Source organism: Oncorhynchus nerka, linkage group LG4 (genome assembly GCF_034236695.1).
Source record: "Oncorhynchus nerka isolate Pitt River linkage group LG4, Oner_Uvic_2.0, whole genome shotgun sequence".
Taxonomy (NCBI): domain Eukaryota; kingdom Metazoa; phylum Chordata; class Actinopteri; order Salmoniformes; family Salmonidae; genus Oncorhynchus; species Oncorhynchus nerka.
The window spans coordinates 84,690,291-84,715,616 of record NC_088399.1 but is presented as its reverse complement, the minus strand read 5'-3'; the positions used below and the strand labels follow the sequence as shown (position 1 = coordinate 84,715,616).

The following is a 25,326-nucleotide window of genomic DNA, read 5'->3' as shown; positions in this document are numbered from 1 at the left end:
AGAGGAAACACACAGCCATCTGTACAATTCAGTTATCTCAGAGGAAACACACAGCCATCTTTACAATTCGGTTATCTCAGAGGAAACACACAGCCATCTGTACAATTCAGTTATCTCAGAGGAAACACACAACCAAGGAGAAATATATAATGCCGTCTGAACTGTAGCAACCACAGTCATCACCGCCATCGTTTTCATCATATTTATCACCACTATCATCATCCTAATTTTCCTCAGGATTAGGTGCGTCATCATCTTCTTCATCATCGTCGTCGTCACCATTATCATCTTCATCACTTGTTCAAGTGGCAAAAAAGTGTTAAGTGTCCCAAGACAGACTACTCTCCCTAATCAAACCAGTAGTTTATTTCATAAAGAAAGCAACCCAAGACAGATTACGCTCCCTGATCAAACCAGTAGTTTGTTTCATAAAGAAAGCAACAGCAGCATCTATATTTACCTGAAGTAGAAGAATATAGCCAGAGAGATCAGGAGGGAGGCTATGGATAAGGCATGACCCACAATCGCCATGTAGTACAGGATATAGGCCATCTGGAAAATACAGATACACCCTATATTCAAACAAATAAGACTATACAGTAGTGCATCAAGGACATTCATGAACCGTTAACCCTGACTTCTTTGCTACCTTGATGTAAACAAAATATGAAAGAGGGGAGACTAGGACATGGCTTTAAGGTCTGCAGCACAGATGGTTTTAATCCATCGTCTAATCAAGGTGCGTCTGAGCCACGCTTGAATAACGAATAGTCATAGCATTCTTTGTGTCTTCACAAAGGTCTTTTTAAGAAACCGGCGCTAGATGCAACGATCAGTGTTCTTTATTGGTCTGTTCCAATAAAGAGGAACACATATTTATCTGTCTGTGTCACATTGATAGAGTCAGACATTTTAGTATGCATTACTAGAGTCAGATGTTTTACTATGCATTGATAGAGTCAGACGTTTTACTATGCATTGATAGAGTCAGACGTTTTACTATGCATTGATAGAGTCAGACGTTTTACTATGCATTACTAGAGTCAGACGTTTTACTATGCATTGATAGAGTCAGACGTTTTACTATGCATTGATAGAGTCAGACGTTTTACTATGCATTACTAGAGTCAGATGTTTTACTATGCATTGATAGAGTCAGATGTTTTACTATGCATTGATAGAGTCAGACGTTTTACTATGCATTGATAGAGTCAGACGTTGTACTATGTATTGATAGAGTCAGACGTTTTACTATGCATTGATAGAGTCAGACGTTTTTTTCTATGCATTACTAGAGTCAGATGTTTTACTATGCATTGATAGAGTCAGACGTTTTACTATGCATTACTAGAGTCAGACGTTTTACTATGCATTGATAGAGTCAGATGTTTTACTATGCATTACTAGAGTCAGATGTTTTACTATGCATTGATAGAGTCAGATGTTTTACTATGCATTGATAGAGCCAGATGTTTTACTATGCATTACTAGAGTCAGACGTTTTACTATGCATTGATAGGGTCAGACGTTTTACTATGCATTGATAGAGTCAGATGTTTTACTATGCATTACTAGAGTCAGATGTTTTACTATGCATTGATAGGGTCAGACGTTTTACTATGCATTACTAGAGTCAGACGTTTTACTATGCATTGATAGGGTCAGACGTTTTACTATGCATTACTAGAGTCAGACGTTTTACTATGCATTGATAGAGTCAGACGTTTTACTATGCATTGATAGAGTCAGACGTTTTACTATGCATTGATAGAGTCAGACGTTTTACTATGCATTACTAGAGTCAGACGTTTTACTATGCATTGATAGAGTCAGACGTTTTACTATGCATTGATAGAGTCAGACGTTTTACTATGCATTGATAGAGTCAGATGTTTTACTATGCATTGATAGAGTCAGATGTTTTACTATGCATTGATAGAGTCAGACGTTTTACTATGCATTGATAGAGTCAGCATTGATAGAGTCAGACGTTTTACTATGCATTGATAGAGTCAGATGTTTTACTATGCATTGATAGAGTCAGATGTTTTACTATGCATTGATAGAGTCAGACGTTTTACTATGCATTGATAGAGTCAGACGTTTTACTATGCATTGATAGAGTCAGACGTTTTACTATGCATTGATAGAGTCAGACGTTTTACTATGCATTACTAGAGTCAGATGTTTTACTATGCATTGATAGAGTCAGATGTTTTACTATGCATTGATAGAGTCAGACGTTTTACTATGCATTGATAGAGTCAGACGTTTTACTATGCATTGATAGAGTCAGACGTTGTACTATGTATTGATAGAGTCAGACGTTTTACTATGCATTGATAGAGTCAGACGTTTTTTTCTATGCATTACTAGAGTCAGATGTTTTACTATGCATTGATAGAGTCAGACGTTTTACTATGCATTGAGAGAGTCAGACGTTTTACTATGCATTGATAGAGTCAGACGTTTTACTATGCATTGATAGAGTCAGACGTTTTACTATGCATTGATAGAGTCAGACGTTTTACTATGCATTGAGAGAGTCAGACGTTTTACTATGCATTGATAGAGTCAGACGTTTTACTATGCATTACAAGAGTCAGACGTTTTATTATGCATTACTAGAGTCAGACGTTTTACTATGCATTACTAGAGTCAGACGTTTTACTATGCATTGATAGAGTCAGACGTTTTACTATGCATTGATAGAGTCAGACGTTTTACTATGCATTACTAGAGTCAGATGTTTTACTATGCATTGATAGAGTCAGATGTTTTACTATGCATTGATAGAGTCAGACGTTTTACTATGCATTGATAGAGTCAGACGTTTTACTATGCATTGATAGAGTCAGACGTTTTACTATGCATTGATAGATAGAGTCAGAGTCGTTTTACTATGCATTGATAGAGTCAGATGTTTTACTATGCATTGATAGAGTCAGATGTTTTACTATGCATTGATAGAGTCAGACGTTTTACTATGCATTGATAGAGTCAGACGTTTTACTATGCATTGATAGAGTCAGACGTTTTACTATGCATTGATAGAGTCAGACGTTGTACTATGTATTGATAGAGTCAGACGTTTTACTATGCATTGATAGAGTCAGACGTTTTTTTCTATGCATTTTTACTATGAGATAGAGTCAGATGTTTTACTATGCATTGATAGAGTCAGACGTTTTACTATGCATTGAGAGAGTCAGACGTTTTACTATGCATTGATAGAGTCAGATGTTTTACTATGCATTGATAGAGTCAGACGTTTTACTATGCATTGATAGAGTCAGACGTTTTACTATGCATTGATAGAGTCAGACGTTTTACTATGCATTGATAGAGTCAGACGTTTTACTATGCATTACTAGAGTCAGACGTTTTACTATGCATTGATAGAGTCAGACGTTTTACTATGCATTGATAGAGTCAGATGTTTTACTATGCATTACTAGAGTCAGATGTTTTACTATGCATTGATAGAGTCAGATGTTTTACTATGCATTGATAGAGTCAGACGTTTTACTATGCATTGATAGAGTCAGATGTTTTACTATGCATTGATAGAGTCAGACGTTTTACTATGCATTGATAGAGTCAGACGTTTTACTATGCATTGATAGAGTCAGATGTTTTACTATGCATTACTAGAGTCAGATGTTTTACTATGCATTGATAGAGTCAGATGTTTTACTATGCATTGATAGAGTCAGACGTTTTACTATGCATTGATAGAGTCAGACGTTTTACTATGCATTGATAGAGTCAGACGTTGTACTATGTATTGATAGAGTCAGACGTTTTACTATGCATTGATAGAGTCAGACGTTTTTTTCTATGCATTACTAGAGTCAGATGTTTTACTATGCATTGATAGAGTCAGACGTTTTACTATGCATTGAGAGAGTCAGACGTTTTACTATGCATTGATAGAGTCAGACGTTTTACTATGCATTGAGAGAGTCAGACGTTTTACTATGCATTGATAGAGTCAGACGTTTTACTATGCATTACTAGAGTCAGACGTTTTATTATGCATTACTAGAGTCAGACGTTTTACTATGCATTACAAGAGTTTTACAGCATTGATAGAGTCAGACGTTTTATTATGCATTACTAGAGTCAGACGTTTTACTATGCATTACTAGAGTCAGACGTTTTACTATGCATTGATAGAGTCAGACGTTTTACTATGCATTGATAGAGTCAGACGTTTTACTATGCATTACTAGAGTCAGATGTTTTACTATGCATTGATAGAGTCAGATGTTTTACTATGCATTGATAGAGTCAGGCGTTTTACTATGCATTGATAGAGTCAGACGTTTTACTATGCATTGATAGAGTCAGACGTTTTACTATGCATTGATAGAGTCAGACGTTTTACTATGCATTACTAGAGTCAGATGTTTTACTATGCATTGATAGAGTCAGATGTTTTACTATGCATTGATAGAGTCAGACGTTTTACTATGCATTGATAGAGTCAGACGTTTTACTATGCATTGATAGAGTCAGACGTTGTACTATGTATTGATAGAGTCAGACGTTTTACTATGCATTGATAGAGTCAGACGTTTTACTATGCATTACTAGAGTCAGATGTTTTACTATGCATTGATAGAGTCAGACGTTTTACTATGCATTGAGAGAGTCAGACGTTTTACTATGCATTGATAGAGTCAGACGTTTTACTATGCATTGAGAGAGTCAGACGTTTTACTATGCATTGATAGAGTCAGACGTTTTACTATGCATTACTAGAGTCAGACGTTTTATTATGCATTACTAGAGTCAGACGTTTTACTATGCATTACTAGAGTCAGACGTTTTACTATGCATTGATAGATAGAGTCAGACGTTTTACTATGCATTGATAGAGTCAGACGTTTTACTATGCATTATAGAGTCAGATGTTTTACTATGCATTGATAGAGTCAGATGTTTTACTATGCATTGATAGAGTCAGATGTTTTACTATGCATTGATAGAGTCAGATAGAGTCAGACGTTTTACTATGCATTGATAGAGTCAGACGTTTTACTATGCATTGATAGAGTCAGACGTTTTACTATGCATTACTAGAGTCAGATGTTTTACTATGCATTGATAGAGTCAGATGTTTTACTATGCATTGATAGAGTCAGACGTTTTACTATGCATTGATAGAGTCAGATGTTTTACTATGCATTGATAGAGTCAGACGTTTTACTATGCATTGATAGAGTCAGACGTTTTACTATGCATTGATAGAGTCAGACGTTTTTTTCTATGCATTACTAGAGTCAGATGTTTTACTATGCATTGATAGAGTCAGACGTTTTACTATGCATTGAGAGAGTCAGACGTTTTACTATGCATTGATAGAGTCAGATGTTTTACTATGCATTGATAGAGTCAGACGTTTTACTATGCATTGATAGAGTCAGACGTTTTACTATGCATTGATAGAGTCAGACGTTTTACTATGCATTGATAGAGTCAGATGTTTTACTATGCATTGATAGAGTCAGATGTTTTACTATGCATTACTAGAGTCAGACGTTTTACTATGCATTGATAGGGTCAGACGTTTTACTATTGATAGAGTCAGACGTTTTACTATGCATTGATAGAGTCAGACGTTTTACTATGCATTGATAGAGTCAGACGTTTTACTATGCATTGATAGAGTCAGACGTTTTACTATGCATTGATAGAGTCAGACGTTTTACTATGCATTGATAGAGTCAGACGTTTTACTATGCATTGATAGAGTCAGACTATGCATTGTTCAGACGTTTTACTATGCATTACTAGAGTCAGATGTTTTACTATGCATTGATAGAGTCAGATGTTTTACTATGCATTGATAGAGTCAGACGTTTTACTATGCATTGATAGAGTCAGATGTTTTACTATGCATTCAGATGAGTCAGACGTTTTTACTATGCATTGATAGAGTCAGACGTTTTACTATGCATTACTAGAGTCAGATGTTTTACTATGCATTGATAGATGCATTGACTATGCATTGATAGAGTCAGACGTTTTACTATGCATTGATAGAGTCAGACGTTTTACTATGCATTGATAGAGTCAGATGTTTTACTATGCATTGATAGAGTCAGACGTTTTATTATAGAGTCATTTTACTATGCATTGATAGAGTCAGAGTCAGACGTTTTACTATGCATTGATAGAGTCAGATGTTTTACTATGCATTGATAGAGTCAGACGTTTTACTATGCATTGATAGAGTCAGACGTTTTACTATGCATTGACTAGAGTCAGATGTTTTACTATGCATTGATAGAGTCAGATGTTTTACTATGCATTGATAGAGTCAGATTTTACTATGCATTGACTAGAGTCAGATGTTTTACTATGCATTACTAGAGTCAGACGTTTTACTATGCATTGATAGAGTCAGATTGATAGAGTCGTTTTACTATGCATTGATAGAGTCAGACGTTTTACTATGCATTACTAGAGTCAGATGTTTTACTATGCATTGATAGAGTCAGATGTTTTACTATGCATTGATAGAGTCAGGCGTTTTACTATGCATTGATAGAGTCAGACGTTTTACTGCATTGATAGAGTCAGACGTTTTACTATGCATTGATAGAGTCAGACGTTTTACTATGCATTGACTAGAGTCAGATGTTTTACTATGCATTGATAGAGTCAGATGTTTTACTATGCATTGATAGAGTCAGATGTTTTACTATGCATTGATAGAGTCAGACGTTTTACTATGCATTGATAGAGTCAGACGTTTTACTATGCATTGATAGAGTCAGACGTTTTACTATGCATTGATAGAGTCAGACGTTTTACTATGCATTGACTAGAGTCAGATGTTTTTTACTATGCATTGATAGAGTCAGACGTTTTACTATGCATTGAGAGAGTCAGACGTTTTACTATGCATTGATAGAGTCAGACGTTTTACTATGCATTGATAGAGTCAGACGTTTTACTATGCATTGATAGAGTCAGACGTTTTACTATGCATTACTAGAGTCAGACGTTTTACTATGCATTACTAGAGTCAGATGTTTTACTATGCATTGATAGAGTCAGACGTTTTACTATGCATTGATAGAGTCAGACGTTTTACTATGCATTACTAGAGTCAGACGTTTTACTATGCATTGATAGAGTCAGACGTTTTACTATGCATTGATAGAGTCAGACGTTTTACTATGCATTACTAGAGTCAGATGTTTTACTATGCATTGATAGAGTCAGATGTTTTACTATGCATTGATAGAGTCAGACTATGCGTTTTTTACTATGCATTGATAGAGTCAGTCAGACGTTTTACTATGCATTGATAGAGTCAGACGTTTTACTATGCATTGATAGAGTCAGACGTTTTTGATATGCATTTTTACTAGAGTCAGATGTTTTACTATGCATTGATAGAGTCAGATGTTTTACTATGCATTGATAGAGTCAGACGTTTTACTATGCATTGATAGAGTCAGACGTTTTACTATGCATTGATAGAGTCAGATGTTTTACTATGCATTGATAGAGTCAGATGTTTTACTATGCATTGATAGAGTCAGACGTTTTTTCTATGCATTAGAGTCAGATGTTTTACTATGCATTGATAGAGTCAGACGTTTTACTATGCATTGACTAGAGTCAGACGTTTTACTATGCATTGATAGAGTCAGACGTTTTACTATGCATTGAGAGAGTCAGACGTTTTACTATGCATTGATAGAGTCAGATTGATAGAGTTTTACTATGCATTACTAGAGTCAGACGTTTTACTATGCATTATAGAGAGTCAGACGTTTTACTATGCATTACTAGAGTCAGACGTTTTACTATGCATTGATAGAGTCAGACGTTTTACTATGCATTGATAGAGTCAGACGTTTTACTATGCATTACTATGCATAGAGTCAGATGTTTTACTATGCATTGATGTTTTACTATGCATTGATAGAGTCAGATGTTTTACTATGCATTGATAGAGTCAGACGTTTTACTATGCATTGATAGAGTCAGACGTTTTACTATGCATTGATAGAGTCAGACGTTTTACTATGCATTGATAGAGTCAGATGTTTTACTATGCATTGATAGAGTCAGATGTTTTACTATGCATTGATAGAGTCAGATGTTTTACTATGCATTGATAGAGTCAGATGTTTTACTATGCATTGATAGAGTCAGACGTTTTACTATGCATTGATAGAGTCAGACGTTTTACTATGCATTGATAGAGTCAGACGTTTTACTATGCATTGATAGAGTCAGACGTTTTACTATGCATTGATAGAGTCAGACGTTTTACTATGCATTGATAGAGTCAGACGTTTTACTATGCATTGATAGAGTCAGATGTTTTACTATGCATTACTAGAGTCAGATGTTTTACTATGCATTGATAGAGTCAGATGTTTTACTATGCATTACTAGAGTCAGATGTTTTACTATGCATTGATAGAGTCAGATGTTTTACTATGCATTGATAGAGTCAGATGTTTTACTATGCATTGATAGAGTCAGACGTTTTACTATGCATTGATAGAGTCAGACGTTTTTTTCTATGCATTACTAGAGTCAGATGTTTTACTATGCATTGATAGAGTCAGACGTTTTACTATGCATTGAGAGAGTCAGACGTTTTACTATGCATTGATAGAGTCAGACGTTTTACTATGCATTGATAGAGTCAGACGTTTTACTATGCATTGAGAGAGTCAGACGTTTTACTATGCATTGATAGAGTCAGACGTTTTACTATGCATTACTAGAGTCAGACGTTTTACTATGCATTGATAGAGTCAGATGTTTTACTATGCATTACAAGAGTCAGATTACTAGTTTTACTATGCATTACTAGAGTCAGACGTTTTACTATGCATTACTAGAGTCAGACGTTTTACTATGCATTGATAGAGTCAGATGTTTTACTATGCATTGATAGAGTCAGACGTTTTACTATGCATTACTAGAGTCAGATGTTTTACTATGCATTGATAGAGTCAGATGTTTTACTATGCATTGATAGAGTCAGACGTTTTACTATGCATTGATAGAGTCAGACGTTTTACTATGCATTGATAGAGTCAGATAGAGTCAGTTTTTACTATGCATTGATAGAGTCAGACGTTTTACTATGCATTGACTAGAGTCAGATGTTTTACTATGCATTGATAGAGTCAGATGTTTTACTATGCATTGATAGAGTCAGATGTTTTACTATGCATTGATAGAGTCAGACGTTTTACTATGCATTGATAGAGTCAGACGTTTTATGCTTGATAGTCATTTTACTATGATAGAGTCAGACGTTTTACTATGCATTGATAGAGTCAGGCGTTTTTGACTATATGCATTACTAGAGTCAGATGTTTTACTATGCATTGATAGAGTCAGCATTGATAGAGTCGTTTTACTATGCATTGAGAGAGTCAGACGTTTTACTATGCATTGATAGAGTCAGACGTTTTACTATGCTATGCATTGAGAGTCAGACGTTTTACTATGCATTGATAGAGTCAGACGTTTTACTATGCATTACTAGAGTCAGACGTTTTACTATGCATTGATAGAGTCAGACGTTTTACTATGCATTACTAGAGTCAGACGTTTTACTATGCATTGATAGAGTCAGACGTTTTACTATGCATTGATAGAGTCAGACGTTTTACTATGCATTACTAGAGTCAGATGTTTTACTATGCATTGATAGAGTCAGATGTTTTACTATGCATTGATAGAGTCAGACGTTTTACTATGCATTGATAGAGTCAGACGTTTTACTATGCATTGATAGAGTCAGACGTTTTACTATGCATTGATAGAGTCAGACGTTTTACTATGCATTACTAGAGTCAGATGTTTTACTATGCATTGATAGAGTCAGATGTTTTACTATGCATTGATAGAGTCAGACGTTTTACTATGCATTGATAGAGTCAGACGTTTTACTATGCATTGATAGAGTCAGACCTTTTACTTATGCATTGATTTACTATGCATTGATAGAGTCAGACGTTTTACTATGCATTGATAGAGTCAGACGTTTTACTATGCATTGATAGAGTCAGACGTTTTACTATGCATTGATAGAGTCAGACGTTTTACTATGCATTGATAGAGTTACAGATGTTTTACTATGCATTGATAGAGTCAGATTTTACTATTTTACTATGCATTACTAGAGTCAGATGTTTTACTATGCATTGACTAGAGTCAGATGTTTTACTATGCATTGATAGAGTCAGATGTTTTACTATGCATTGATAGAGTCAGATGTTTTACTATGCATTGATAGAGTCAGACGTTTTACTATGCATTGATAGAGTCAGACGTTTTACTATGCATTGATAGAGTCAGACGTTTTACTATGCATTGATAGAGTCAGACGTTTTACTATGCATTGATAGAGTCAGACGTTTTACAGGCGTTTTACTATGCATTGATAGAGTCAGACGTTTTACTATGCATTGATAGAGTCAGACTATGTTTAGAGTCAGACTATATGCATTGATAGAGTCAGACGTTTTACTATGCATTACTAGAGTCAGACGTTTTACTATGCATTGATAGAGTCAGACGTTTTACTATGCATTACTAGAGTCAGACGTTTTACTATGCATTACTAGAGTCAGACGTTTTACTATGCATTACTAGAGTCAGACGTTTTACTATGCATTGATAGAGTCAGACGTTTTACTATGCATTACTAGAGTCAGACGTTTTACTATGCATTGATAGAGTCAGACGTTTTACTATGCATTACTAGAGTCAGACGTTTTACTATGCATTGATAGAGTCAGACGTTTTACTATGCATTACTAGAGTCAGACGTTTTACTATGCATTACTAGAGTCAGACGTTTTACTATGCATTGATAGAGTCAGAGGTTTTACTATGCATTGATAGAGTCAGACGTTTTACTATGCATTGATAGAGTCAGACGTTTTACTATGCATTGATAGAGTCAGACGTTTTACTATGCATTGATAGAGTCAGACGTTTTACTATGCATTGATAGAGTCAGACGTTTTACTATGCATTGATAGAGTCATACGTTTTACTATGCATTGCTCAGAAATAGAAACCTGTTCCTCTATGACTTCCTACATATCATGATTGTGTGTAAGCATATTTCCCATATCTAGCTCAATTTGACCAATTGTTCCCCCCTTGGTCTCCTCTGCATTGAATATAACTGTATTATCGCCTTTTGAAAATGTCCCCTTATTGTGATTTGTAAAATAGGATAGAGTGTATGCTATAAATAGCACATGTATGGGATTGATGGATCACTCAGTGACAAACCTTACCTTCAGCTTGCCAGTAGTGTGGAAGTTACACAGCGTGTAGTTGGACCACGTCCTATTGGAATCTGGGTGGCGGAACCACTGTCCTGATTCGCTACAGGTCTTTGTAGCTTTTTCTGATGAAACAATCAAGTAGGATTAATAATACACACTTTGAATATGTTTAACACTTAGCCACTTAAACAGAAACACTTAAACTGTACATGGCCATAAAGCTTTGCAACCACTTGACACCATGAATAATGAATTAAACGCTATGAATACTTCAAGTTCCACAGCGATGCATTTATCACAAAGAGTTAACAAGTCAGCATGGGAGAATCAGACATACCAGGACTTTATTGATTCTTGCTTGCAGTTTAACAAACGCCTCTTATAGCCAGGCCTTACCTGTGGAGTCGAAGTCACGGAAATAGTTTGGGCAGTTCTGCCAGGTGACTGTCCCAGCAGGTGTATCATCCCAGCACAGCCAGCCATCCCAGGTCCGGTTACAGTACAGCCCTGCGCCGCCAGCAACACACAACCAGACACAACACACTAATGAAGACTCATTGTAAATACACTATGTTGCTGGGTGAAAACAACTGTACATGAACCATTTGGCCATACTGTCGTCTGTCTACTGGTATAGTATGTTTATATCCGAATTCTGAACAGTGTCATTGTTTGTCTCTGTGACTTGTGATCATACCTGTCTTTATGGGTTCTTCTAATTGTGTGCTGTAACCCTGAAATGACTGAAAGTATTTTATTATATTCAAATTATATTTAAGCAATAAGGCCAGAGGATGTGTGGTATATGGCCAATATACCACGACTAAGGGCTGTTCTTATCTCCACAAAATAACTCTGGAGCTCTGTCAGTGACCATTGTGTTCTTTGTCACCTCCCTGACCAAGGCCCTTCTCCCCCGATTGCTCAGTTTGGCTGGGCGGCCAGCTCTAGGAAGAGTCTTGGTGGTTCCAAACCTTTTTTATTTAATAATGCTGGATGCCACTGTGTTCTTGGGTAACTTTAATTCTGCAGAAATCTTTTGGTACCCTTCCCCTGATCTGTGCCTCAACACAATCCTGTCTTTGAGCTCTACATACAATACCTTTGACCTCATGGTTTTGTGTTTGCTCTGACATGCATTGTCAACTGTGAGACCTTATATAGACAGATGTTTGCCTTTTCAAGTAATGTCCAATCAATTAAATTTACCATAGGTGGACTCCAATCAAGTTGTAGAAACATCTCAAGAATGATCAATGAAAGCAGGGTGCACCTGAGCTTTTTTTAAAAGAAACTGTTTTCGCTTTGCCATTATGGGTTGTTGTGTGTAAATTGATGGGAAAAAAATATTGAATCCATTTTAGAAAAAGGCTGTTTCGTAACCAAATGTGGAAAAGGTCAAGTGGTCTGAATATTTTCCAAATGCACTCTATCACAAACCCCCAAGGAGCCTGATTGCTATTATAAACTGGTTAACAACATAATTAGAGCAGTAAAAATAAATGTTTTGTCATATCCGTGGTATACGGCCTGATATACCATGACTTTCAGCCAATCAGCATTCAGGGCTCAATCCACCCAGTTTATAATCTGGAATAATCCCACACACTGAGTATTAAAGTAGTGCACATCATCACTACCTGATTTGTTATACGGCTGGTCTCTGTTCATCTTCTCAAAGCATTTGTATTGACCGTCGATGATCTTCTTCCTCTCCTCCTCCTCCTGACTGACCCTGGGGCTGACTGGAGTCTCCACAGTGGGCTCCACAGACCCTGGCTCTAGCAGACCATGGGGAGTCACATTCTGGCTGAATGGAGTCTCCACAGTGGGCTCCACAGACCCTGGCTCTAGCAGACCGTGGAGAGTCACATTCTGGCTGAATGGAGTCTCCACAGTGGGCTCCACAGACCCTGGCTCTAGCAGACCATGGAGAGTCATCTTCTGTCTGACTGGAGTCTCCACAGTGGGCTCCACAGACCCTGGCTCTAGCAGACCATGGAGAGTCACATTCTGGGGAAGAACAACATGTAACGGGACAGACACCATAAAGAAACACACAGAATACAGCTTGAGGATTTCTATTTGTCAACAGGGAACAGTATCAGTGACTATATAAACAAAGATGGGTAGAATACAGTGTGAGGATCAGTGACTATATAAACAAAGACAGTTTTTTTATTTTTTTATACATTTGCAAAAAATTCTAAAAACCTGTTTTCACTTTGCCATTATGGGTTATTGTGTGAAGATTGATGAGAAAACATAATTATTTAATCCATTTTAGAATAAGGCTCTGTGGCAGTGACTAGAATACAGCGTGAGGATTTCTATTTGTCAACAGCGAACAGTATCAGTGACTATAAAACTTAGATAAATAAGTAATGGAAGAAAAACAAGCAAAACACAATACAGACAAGATACAGAATAGGTAGGTGGGCCCAGAGTTGTTCCGGATCTAGAGACTAAACAAGGAAAAACTCCTGGCTCTAATTATGGCGTTAAACTATCAAAGGAATAATAACAGGGAAACACAACAGACAACACAAGAACAGTCCTGCCTGCACACCCAGACTGCGTTCCAAATGTCACCCTATTCATTAAATAGTGCACTACTTTTGACCAGGGCCCATAGGGTTCTGGTCCAAAGTAGTGCACGTCATAGGGAATAGGGTGCCATATGGGACTTATTCCCAGTCCCAGACAGACCTGTACTTTTTGGACCATTAATCAACAGAGAACGAATCAATCTCCAATTACCTTTAATTTGTCCTTGGAGAGCGTCAGACATTTGGACCAGGTCCTATTAATGGAGGGACTTTGGACCCAATTACCAGATTCATCACAATATTTTGACACTTTTCCTGCAAAAAAAATGTAATGGTAATTGTTAGCGGTGTAATTTGAGCTATGAGTAATGGTAACTGTTAGCGGTGTAATTTGAGCTATGAGTAATGGTAATTGTTAGCGGTGTAATTTGAGCTATGAGTAATGGTAATTGTTAGCGGTGTAATTTGAGCTATGAGTAATGGTAACTGTTAGCGGTGTAATTTGAGCTATGAGTAATGGTAACTGTTAGCGGTGTAATTTGAGCTATGAGTAATGGTAATTGTTAGCGGTGTAATTTGAGCTATGAGTAATGGTAACTGTTAGCGGTGTAATTTGAGCTATGAGTAATGGTAATTGTTAGCGGTGTAATTTGAGCTATGAGTAATGGTAATTGTTAGCGGTGTAATTTGAGCTATGAGTAATGGTAATTGTTAGCGGTGTAATTTGAGCTATGAGTAATGGTAACTGTTAGCGGTGTAATTTGAGCTATGAGTAATGGTAACTTGGCAGCGGTGTAATTTGAGCTATGAGTAATGGTAATTGTTAGCGGTGTAATTTGAGCTATGAGTAATGGTAATTGTTAGCGGTGTAATTTGAGCTATGAGTAATGGTAACTGTTAGCGGTGTAATTTGAGCTATGAGTAATGGTAACTTGGCAGCGGTGTAATTTGAGCTATGAGTAATGGTAATTGTTAGCGGTGTAATTTGAGCTATGAGTAATGGTAATTGTTAGCGGTGTAATTTGAGCTATGAGTAATGGTAACTGTTAGCGGTGTAATTTGAGCTATGAGTAATGGTAACTTGGCAGCGGTGTAATTTGAGCTATGAGTAATGGTAACTGTTAGCGGTGTAATTTGAGCTATGAGTAATGGTAACTTGGCAGCGGTGTAATTTGAGCTATGAGTAATGGTAATTATTAGCGGTGTAATTTGAGCTATGAGTAATGGTAACTGTTAGCGGTGTAATTTGAGCTATGAGTAATGGTAACTTGGCAGCGGTGTAATTTGAGCTATCAGTAATGGTAACTGTTAGCGGTGTAATTTGAGCTATGAGTAATGGTAACTTGGCAGCGGTGTAATTTGAGCTATGAGTAATGGTAATTGTTAGCGGTGTAATTTGAGCTATGAGTAATGGTAACTTGGCAGCGGTGTAATTTGAGCTATGAGTAATGGTAACTGTTAGCGGTGTAATTTGAGCTATGAGTAATGGTAACTGTTAGCGGTGTAATTTGAGCTATGAGTAATGGTAACTGTTAGCGGTGTAATTTGAGCTATGAGTAATGGTAACTTGGCAGCGGTGTAATTTGAGCTATGAGTAATGGTAACTTGGCAGCTGCTGAATCCATCAGTGTGATAGGGGCAAGACATGAAGCCGCTGCTATAGCTCTGCTGACTGGACTGTAATATCAACTGTCGAGTCAATAGTTAGGCTTTTAGTGTTATCTCATTTTGCTGTCAGAAACCTTTTATTTATTTATTTAGAAATACAATACCGTTCAAAAGTTTGGGGTCACTTAGAAATGTCCTTATTTTTTAAAGAAAAGCAAAACAATTGTTCATTAAAATAACATCAAATTGATCAGAAATACAGTGTAGACATTGTTAATGTTGTAATGACTATTGTAGCTGGAAACGGCAAACGGCAGATTTTTTATGGAATATCTACATAGGCGTACAGAGGCCCATTATCAGCAACCATCACTCCTGTGTTCCAAGTTTATCATGTTAAAGGCTAAGTGATCATTAGAAACCCCTTTTGCAATTATGTTAGCACAGCTGAAAACTGTTGTTCTAATTAAAGAAGCAATAAAACTGGCCTATAGACTAGTTGAGTATCTGGAGCATCAGCATTTGCGGGTTCGATTACAGGCTCAAAATGGCCAGAAACAAATAATTTTCTTCTGAAGCTCGTCAGTCTATTCTTGTTCTGGGAAATGAAGGCTATTCCATGTGAGAAATTGCCAAGAACCTGAAGATCTTGTACAACGCTGTGTAATAATCCCTTCACAGAACAGAGCAAACTGGCACTAACCAGAATAGAAAGAGGAGAGGGAAGCCCCGGTGCACAAATGAGCAAGAGGACAAGTACATTAGAGTGGAAAGGAAAGAAATTTCACAAATTAACTTTTAACAAGGCACACCTATTAATTGAAATGCCTTCCAGGTGACTATCTCATGAAGCTGGTTGAGAGAATGCCAAGTCTGTCCAAAGCTGTCATCAAGGCAAAGGGTGGCTACATTGAAGAATCTCAAAAACAACACTTTTTCGGTTTAGTACAGGATTCCATATGTGTTATTTCATTGTTTTGATGTCTTCACTATTATTCTACAATGTAGAAAATAGTATGAGTAGGTGTGTCCAAACTTTTCACTGGTACTGTATGGTAGACCGCTGCACCACTCTGGAGGCCCATATGTTGTCATTTCACTAACATATATGCTTTCATATTGTAGTATCATATCAAATGTTTGGTTTACCAAAACAGTGGTGGGGTGGCGGCTTTGCTGTTGTTTGCACTGCAGATTGCCCTTTTAAATGTTATTTTGTTTCCCCTCACTACTCAATTGAGCATCACTGCATTCCATAACACTGAGAGCCAGCTCCTAGCCATTCCATAACACTGAGAGCCAGCTCCTAGCCATTCCATAACACTGAGAGCCAGCTCCTAGCCATTCCATAACACTGAGAGCCAGCTCCTAGCCATTCCATAACACTGAGAGCCAGCTCCTAGCCATTCCATAACACCGAGAGCCAGCTCCTAGCCATTCCATAACACTGAGAGCCAGCTACTTGCCATTCCATAACACTGAGAGCCAGCTCCTTGCCATTCCATAACACTGAGAGCCAACTCCTAGCCATTCCATAACACTGAGAGCCAGCTCCTTGCCATTCCATATCACTGAGAGCCAACTCCTAGCCATTCCATAACACTGAGAGCCAGCTCCTTGCCATTCCATATCACTGAGAGCCAACTCCTAGCCATTCCATAACACTAAGAGCCAGCTCCTAGCCATTCCATAACACTAAGAGCCAGCTCCTTGCCATTCCATAACACTGAGAGCCAGCTCCTAGCCATTCCATAACACTAAGAGCCAGCTCCTTGCCATTCCATAACATTGAGAGCCAGCTCCTTGCCATTCCATAACACTGAGAGCCAGCTCCTTGCCATTCCATAACCCTGAGAGCCAACTCCTAGCCATTCCATAACACTAAGAGCCAGCTCCTTGCCATTCCATAACACTGACAGCCAGCTCCTTGCCATTCCATAACACTGAGAGCCAACTCCTAGCCATTCCATAACACTAAGAGCCAACTCCTAGCCATTCCATAACACTAAGAGCCAGCTCCTTGCCATTCCATTACACTGAGAGCCAGCTCCTTGCCATTCCATAACCCTGAGAGCCAACTCCTAGCCATTCCATAACACTGAGAGCCAGCTCCTTGCCATTCCATAACACTGACAGCCAGCTCCTTGCCATTCCATAACACTGAGAGCCAACTCCTAGCCATTCCATAACACTAAGAGCCAACTCCTAGCCATTCCATAACACTAAGAGCCAGCTCCTTGCCATTCCATAACACTGAGAGCCAGTGGTGCCAGTGGTACTTAAGTAAAAGTACTTTTTGGGTATTTGTACTACGTTACTATTTCAATTTATGGCAACTTTTACATTTACTTCACTACATTCCTAAAGAAAGTAATGTACTTTTTACTCCATACATTTCTCCTGACACCCAAAAGTATTTGTTACATTTTGACAGGAAAATGGTCCAATTAACACACTTATCAAGAGAACATCCCTGGTCATCCCTACGGCCTCTGATCTGGCGGACTCACTAAACAATCATTCTTAATTTGTCAATTATTTCTGAGTGTTGTCGCGTGCCCCAGGCTATCTGAAAAAAAATTACATTGTCATGTCTGGTTTGCTTAATATAAGGAAGTTAAAATGATTTAGACTTGTACTTTCGATACTTAAGTACATTTTAGCAATTACATGTACTTTTGATACCAAATACTTTTAGACTTTTACTCAAGTAGTATTTTACTGGGTGACTTTCACTTTTACTTCAGTCATTTTCCATTAAGATATCTTAACTTTTACTCAAGTATGACAATTGAGTACTTTTTCCACCAGTGCTGAGAGCCAGCTCCTTGTCATTCAACAAATTCACCACCAAAGCTAAAAACACTTCAGATTTAAGTCATGGGCATCACATACGTTTTTATTATACCAGACTTATTAAGGGGAACTCTTTTCTGCTGTAATCCTTAAAGTGTGAGTTGAATCTCCTGTTGATTAATGCCAAAGATCACGATGTTCCCTCTCTGGGAGTACGCTAACCCAACAACCTGTCCTACCCCAGCAGCTAATCAACGGTTACATAAAACCCAGCAGAGCTTTCACAGACATCTGGCTTCAACCGAGCCGATGAAGGATGACCTCATTAAGAAGCTTGCTGCATCACCAGCCATAATAATCTAATTGCAGTTGTAAAGTGTCACTGGTCAGATCAGGGCCCATTTGCAAAAAAAACATCTCAGAGTAGGAGTACTGATCTACGATTAGTTTTGCCTTTTAGATCACACTGATTTAAATGACATGCACATAAATGACAAAACCTGATCCTAGATTGATGTGTTTGATACATACGGCCACTGGGCTGCAGATCTAGAACCAGGTCCCCCCTGTCCAGATGTTCATATTCATTATGATCTAAAAGGTCAAATTGATCCAAGATCAAAACTCAGGTGAACCCAGGTGCAGAGAGGATAAGGGAAAGGGAAAGTAAAGGGGGATACCTAGTCAGTTGCACAACTGAATGGCTTCAAACGCATTTAACCCAACCCATCATTCCGTATCATCTCCATAATCTGGTCTCTAGGCCTCTAGATATAGTCTCTAGACACCCTTATCATATTTATAATATAGTCTCTAGCTAGACACCCTTATCATCTCTATAATATAGTCTCTAGACACCCTTATCATATCTATAATATAGTCTCTAGACACCCTTATCATCTCTATAATATAGTCTCTAGACACCCTTATCATCTCTATAATCTAGTCTCTAGTCACCCCTATCATCTCTATAATCTAGTCTCTAGTCACCCCATCATCTCTATAATATAGTCTCTAGACACCCTTATCATCTCTATAATCTAGTCTCTAGACACCCTTATCATCTCTATAATCTAGTCTCTAGACACCCTTATCATCTCTATAATATAGTCTTTAGATACCCATATCATCTCTATAATATAGTCTCTAGACACCCTTATCATCTCTATAAACTAGTCTCTAGACACCCTTATCATCTCTATAATCTAGTCTCTAGACACCCTTATCATCTCTATAATCTAGTCTCTAGTCACCCCTATCATCTCTATAATCTAGTCTCTAGTCACCCCATCATCTCTATAATATAATCTATAGTTACCCTTATCATCTCTATAATATAATCTATAGTTACCCTTATCATCTCTATAATCTAGTCTCTAGTCACCCCTACCATCTCTATAATCTAGTCTCTAGTCACCCCATCATCTCTATAATATAATCTATAGTCACCCCATCATCTCTATAATCTAGTCTCTAGTCACCCTATCATCTCTATAATCTAGTCTCTGGTCACCCCATCATCTCTATAATCTAGTCTCTGGTCACCCCATCATCTCTATAATATAATCTATAGTCACCCCATCATCTCTATAATCTAGTCACCCCATCATCTCTATAATCTAGTCTCTGGTCACCCCATCATCTCTATAATATAATCTATTGTCACCCCATCATCTCTATAATCTAGTCACCCCATCATCTCTATAATCTAGTCTCTGGTCACCCCATCATCTCTATAATATAATCTATAGTCACCCCATCATCTCTATAATCTAGTCTCTAGTCACCCCTACCATCTCTATAATCTAGTCTCTGGTCACCCCTACCATCTCTATAATCTAGTCTCTAGTCACCCCTACCATCTCTATAATCTAGTCTCTGGTCACCCCATCATCTCTATAATCTAGTCTCTGGTCACCCCATCATCTCTATAATATAATCTATAGTCACCCCATCATCTCTATAATCTAGTCTCTGGTCACCCCTACCATCTCTATAATCTAGTCTCTAGTCACCCCTACCATCTCTATAATCTAGTCTCTAGTCACCCTATCATCTCTATAATCTAGTCTCTGGTCACCCCATCATCTCTATAATCTAGTCTCTAGTCACCCCATCATCTCTATAATCTAGTCTCTGGTCACCCCATCATCTCTATAATATAATCTATAGTCACCCCATCATCTCTATAATCTAGTCTCTAGTCACCCCTACCATCTCTATAATCTAGTCTCTGGTCACCCCATCATCTCTATAATATAATCTATAGTCACCCCATCATCTCTATAATCTAGTCTCTGGTCACCCCATCATCTCTATAATATAATCTATAGTCACCCCATCATCTCTATAATATAATCTATAGTCACCCCATCATCTCTATAATATAATCTATAGTCACCCCATCATCTCTATAATCTAGTCTCTGGTCACCCCATCATCTCTATAATATAATCTATAGTCACCCCATCATCTCTATAATCTAGTCACCCCATCATCTCTATAATCTAGTCTCTGGTCACCCCATCATCTCTATAATATAATCTATAGTCACCCCATCATCTCTATAATCTAGTCTCTAGTCACCCCTACCATCTCTATAATCTAGTCTCTGGTCACCCCTACCATCTCTATAATCTAGTCTTTAGTCACCCCTACCATCTCTATAATCTAGTCTCTGGTCACCCCTACCATCTCTATAATCTAGTCTCTAGTCACCCCTACCATCTCTATAATCTAGTCTCTAGTCACCCCTACCATCTCTATAATCTAGTCTCTGGTCACCCCTACCATCTCTATAATCTAGTCTCTAGTCACCCCTACCATCTCTATAATCTAGTCTCTGGTCACCCCATCATCTCTATAATCTAGTCTCTGGTCACCCCATCATCTCTATAATATAATCTATAGTCACCCCATCATCTCTATAATCTAGTCACCCTGTGAAGCAGAAACCGAGGCGGCGGATCAGACAGTGAGGAGACAGACAGGATGTTCTGGTGCTCACTTCTCTTAGAACTTTTATTGACAATAGGTGCAGGACGAATTGACCAATAAACTTTGTACAGAAGGTAACAAAAAGGACGTTGACAAAGACTTGAATAAATCAAAGATATTCTCAGTTTAAACTATTCAGGCAACAACTCTTTGCTTATAACCAAACTCAGGTATAACTCTACTCTAGCCAACATGTTGCCTGCCCAGCCTGCCGTCCACCAGGCAAAGGTCAACTGAGGACCTAGGAACTTTTTACAGGAACTCCCTTCCGCTAGGAATGTTCCATCACACATTTCTACCATGAATGTGTCATTTCCCATGGACATACAGTATATCATAAACAACAGTTTTACATAAACACACACAACAATAACTTCTTCTTTAAGTCTGACAATACACATTCATGAAGTAATTCACCCCCGGGATAATTCATCACTTTGTTTATTCCCACCAACCAATAAATGTTACTTGATGACTCGTAGACTAATTTGCGCTTTGTGTAATGCACACCGGTACTTCAACAAGGAAACAAACACATCAGGTAGGAGACATACGATTAGTCTCTACCAACAATTGGATTGTTATTCCTCTAATATATTTCACATTGCTAGAGCATGTACATTTTAAATTGGAAGCTTTATACACTGTAGAAACACAGTTCACAAGTTCTATTGCTTTAGTAACTGGCGTGCATAACAAACACTCGACTTACGTCAAAGTATTGTTGGGAAACGGAATGCGGTACTCTATCCAACATATTCTATTTTGTTTCAGGATTCTTGGCTAAACCTTGAAGAGATACAATAACGAGTCTTTCTCCAACCAATCATTTGTTTCATTTTCTATAAATCACGGACATGCGCTCCATGACACACCCCTATCATCTCTATAATCTAGTCTCGAATCACCCCTATCATCTCTATAATCTAGTCTCGAATCACCCCTATCATCTCTATAATCTAGTCTCGAATCACCCCTATCATCTCTATAATCTAGTCTCGAATCACCCCTATCATCTCTATCATCTAGTCTCGAATCAGCCCTATCATCTCTATAATCTAGTCTCTAGTCACCCCTATCATCTCTATCATCTAGTCTCGAATCAGCCCTATCATCTCTATAATCTAGTCTCGAATCACCCCTATCATCTCTATAATCTAGTCTCTAGTCACCCCTATCATCTCTATAATCTAGTCTCGAATCACCCCATCATCTCTATCATCTAGTCTCTAGTCACCCCTATCATCTCTATAATCTAGTCTCAAATCACCACTGGCATCTATGTAATTTAACCTCAAGTCACCCCTAACATCTCTGTAATCTTGTCACACCTATCATCTCTATAATATAGTCTCTAGTCACGCCTATCATCTCTATAATATAGTCTCTATACACCCTTATCATCTCTATAATATAGTCTCTAGTCACCCCTATCATATCTATAATCTAGTCTCTAGTCACTCCTATCATCTCTATAATCTAGTCTCTAGTCACCCGTATCATCTCTATAATCTAGTCTCTCGTCACCCCTATCATCTCTATAATCTAGTCTCTAGTCACTCCTATCATCTCTATAATATAGTCTCTAGTCACCCCTATCATCTCTATAATCTAGTCTCTAGTCACGCCTATCATCTCTATAATCTAGTCTCTAACGTCTAGTCACCCCATCATCTCTATAATCTAGTCGATAGTTACCCCTATCATCTCTATAATCAAGTCTATAATCACCTCTATCATCTCTATAAACTACCCTATCACCTGTGGCCTGGCCAATTCCCTCTGCAGAGATTGTATCATTTATCAGTGTTTAGTCTTACCAGAGATGTCCAGGCCAGGGTAGTCTGGGCAGTTCTGTGTGGCGTAGGTCCCCACCGGAGTCTGATCCCAACACAGCAAGCCATCCCACATACGGCTACAGAACACACCTGCATAAGTGAGAATGACTTTAATGTCTATGCCTATATATTTACAAAACTTTAGGCTACCTCCCTATTGCTAAACCATGCGTTAACAATTCATGTCGAAACCTTTTATTTACATTTGAGTCATTCAGCTCATTTAGCTCAGTGCCTCTAACACTTTCCATACGCCTAATAGCTGAGGTGCATATGCATTTAGCATTTAGCATTTGCTATGGTACTTTTACAGTCCTATATCACTGCACTTGGGTCCTGGTAACAACATCTCTATCTCTACCTATAGCATCAATGAAGCACTGATTACACATCCATCCACTAAGCATTACGCAATCAAGGTCATAGCATCAACACAAGTGCTTTCTCAAAGAGCCCTAGTAATCAGATCCCAGTCTCCTAGTAACTATTGTGATTAGATTAAAGGGGTAATCTGGTATTGGTACATCCGTTTTTGGACTTTGAAATGATTGATTTGTGCTTTACCTGTTCTGTTGTGCTGCTGATCTCGGCTGAACAGTTCAAGACATTTGTATTGACCCTCGGTCATGGTCTGCCTCTCGTCCTCCATTATGGTCAGGACAGGCCTGAGAGATGTGTCTGGGCTAGCAGGCTCAGAGCTGGTCTCCCTGGCAAAGGTTCCGCTCTGCAAAGACATAACAACCACTTCATCTTACCAGAATAGAGCTATCGAACACCAAAGTGACTGGCAAGTGATGTACTGTACGTGTAGGTTGCACTTAGGCTGTGCTGCCCTGAAACGAATTGCCCTGAGCTTAATCAAGTTGTGTTGTGACTATTGGCATGCTTGTCTTTAAACAGGCAATGTGTAAGGGTCTGGTACTAGAATGAGTAATTCTATTGCTATGGTTTAGTATTGGTATTGTGAGAGTGATTTATTGACAGTATACTCCCACATGCGTTGCTGATTCATGCTAAAAGCAATAGACAAATAGTCTCATCTTGTGCTTTTCTCAAGTGAGTGTCACAATGCTGTACTTGAAATGTGTGTTGGCGTGGTTACAGATGACTAGCATACAAGAACCCTTATATGAATAGAATGAGAGCCTCTCTCTGATCCTGTCTGTTCTCCTATTGTGTGGTTTGGAAAAGAGGCTTGAAAACCATGGGAGCTCATCTCGTCTCCAAAGCTGATATACTGTAGATAACGCTTCTCTGCACAAAGACGAGAAGGAAATCAAGATTCAAATAGCAGCTGTGTCCAACAACGTGTCGTTGGGAGTGTGACTCATCTCTCCTAATATTTTGACAAAGAATAAATCCACTCAAAGTGCCAGGGTTTGTCCTCTCTCTCTCTCTCTCTCTCTCTCATTTTCACCATTTTTTCCTCTCTCTTTCTATGATCAGTGAGCAGAAGATGTGTACATGAACGGGTATTACTCCTTCATATAAATTAACTAAGCCATCATGAAATCCAGCCATGTGCTATACTCATTTTGAGTATATTGTATGTTCATTTGGGCCTTTGGAAATATGTTTCTCTCTCTCTTTCTCTCTCTCTCTCTCTCTCTCTGTTTCTCTCTTTCTCTTTCTTTCTTGCTCTCTCTCTCTGTGTTTCTCTCTTTCTCTTTCTTTCTTGCTCTCTCTCTCTCTGTTTCTCTCTTTCTCTTTCTTTCTTGCTCTCTCTCTCTCTGTTTCTCTCTTTCTCTTTCTTTCTTGCTCTCTCTCTCTCTCTGTTTCTCTCTTTCTCTTTCTTTCTTGCTCTCTCTCTCTGTGTTTCTCTCTCTCTCTTTCTTGCTCTCTCTCTCTGTGTTTCTCTTTCTTTCTCTTTCTTCTCTTGTTTTCTCTCTCTCTCTCTGTTTCTCTCTCTTCTCTTGTTTCTCTCTCTCTTTCTCTCTCTTCTCTGTTTCTCTCTTTCTTTCTCTCTCTCTCTGTTTCTCTTTCTCTTTCTTTATTGCTCTCTCTCTCTTCTGTTTCTCTTTTCTCTTTCTTTCTTGCTCTCTCTCTCTCTCTTTCTCTTTCTTTCTTGCTCTCTTCTCTCTTTTTCTCTCTTCTCTTTCTTTCTTGCTCTCTCTCTCTCTGTTTTCTCTCTTTCTCTTTCTTTCTTGCTCTCTCTCTCTCTGTTTCTCTCTTTCTCTTTCTTTCTTGCTCTCTCTCTCTCTCTGTTTCTCTCTTTCTCTTTCTTTCTTGCTCTTGCTCTCT

The 25,326-nt window shown here is 38.1% G+C and overlaps 1 protein-coding gene across 1 annotated transcript in view; it reads right to left on the bottom strand.

Annotated features, from left to right (window-relative positions):
- The window catches only part of calcr (calcitonin receptor), a 59,927-nt gene extending 35,078 nt beyond the window's left edge, over nucleotides 1-24,849 (bottom strand). Inside the window, exons 1-7 of the mRNA XM_065017980.1 lie at nucleotides 23,650-24,849; nucleotides 23,068-23,175; nucleotides 14,058-14,161; nucleotides 12,938-13,310; nucleotides 11,694-11,804; nucleotides 11,307-11,419; nucleotides 461-552 (exon numbers count right to left, since the gene is read on the bottom strand). Of these exons, the coding sequence (XP_064874052.1) occupies nucleotides 461-552; nucleotides 11,307-11,419; nucleotides 11,694-11,804; nucleotides 12,938-13,310; nucleotides 14,058-14,161; nucleotides 23,068-23,175; nucleotides 23,650-23,821 (1,073 nt within the window). The 5' untranslated portion in view covers nucleotides 23,822-24,849. The remainder of the gene's footprint in view (nucleotides 1-460; nucleotides 553-11,306; nucleotides 11,420-11,693; nucleotides 11,805-12,937; nucleotides 13,311-14,057; nucleotides 14,162-23,067; nucleotides 23,176-23,649) is intronic.
- Between the last annotated feature and the right edge of the window lie 477 nt (nucleotides 24,850-25,326).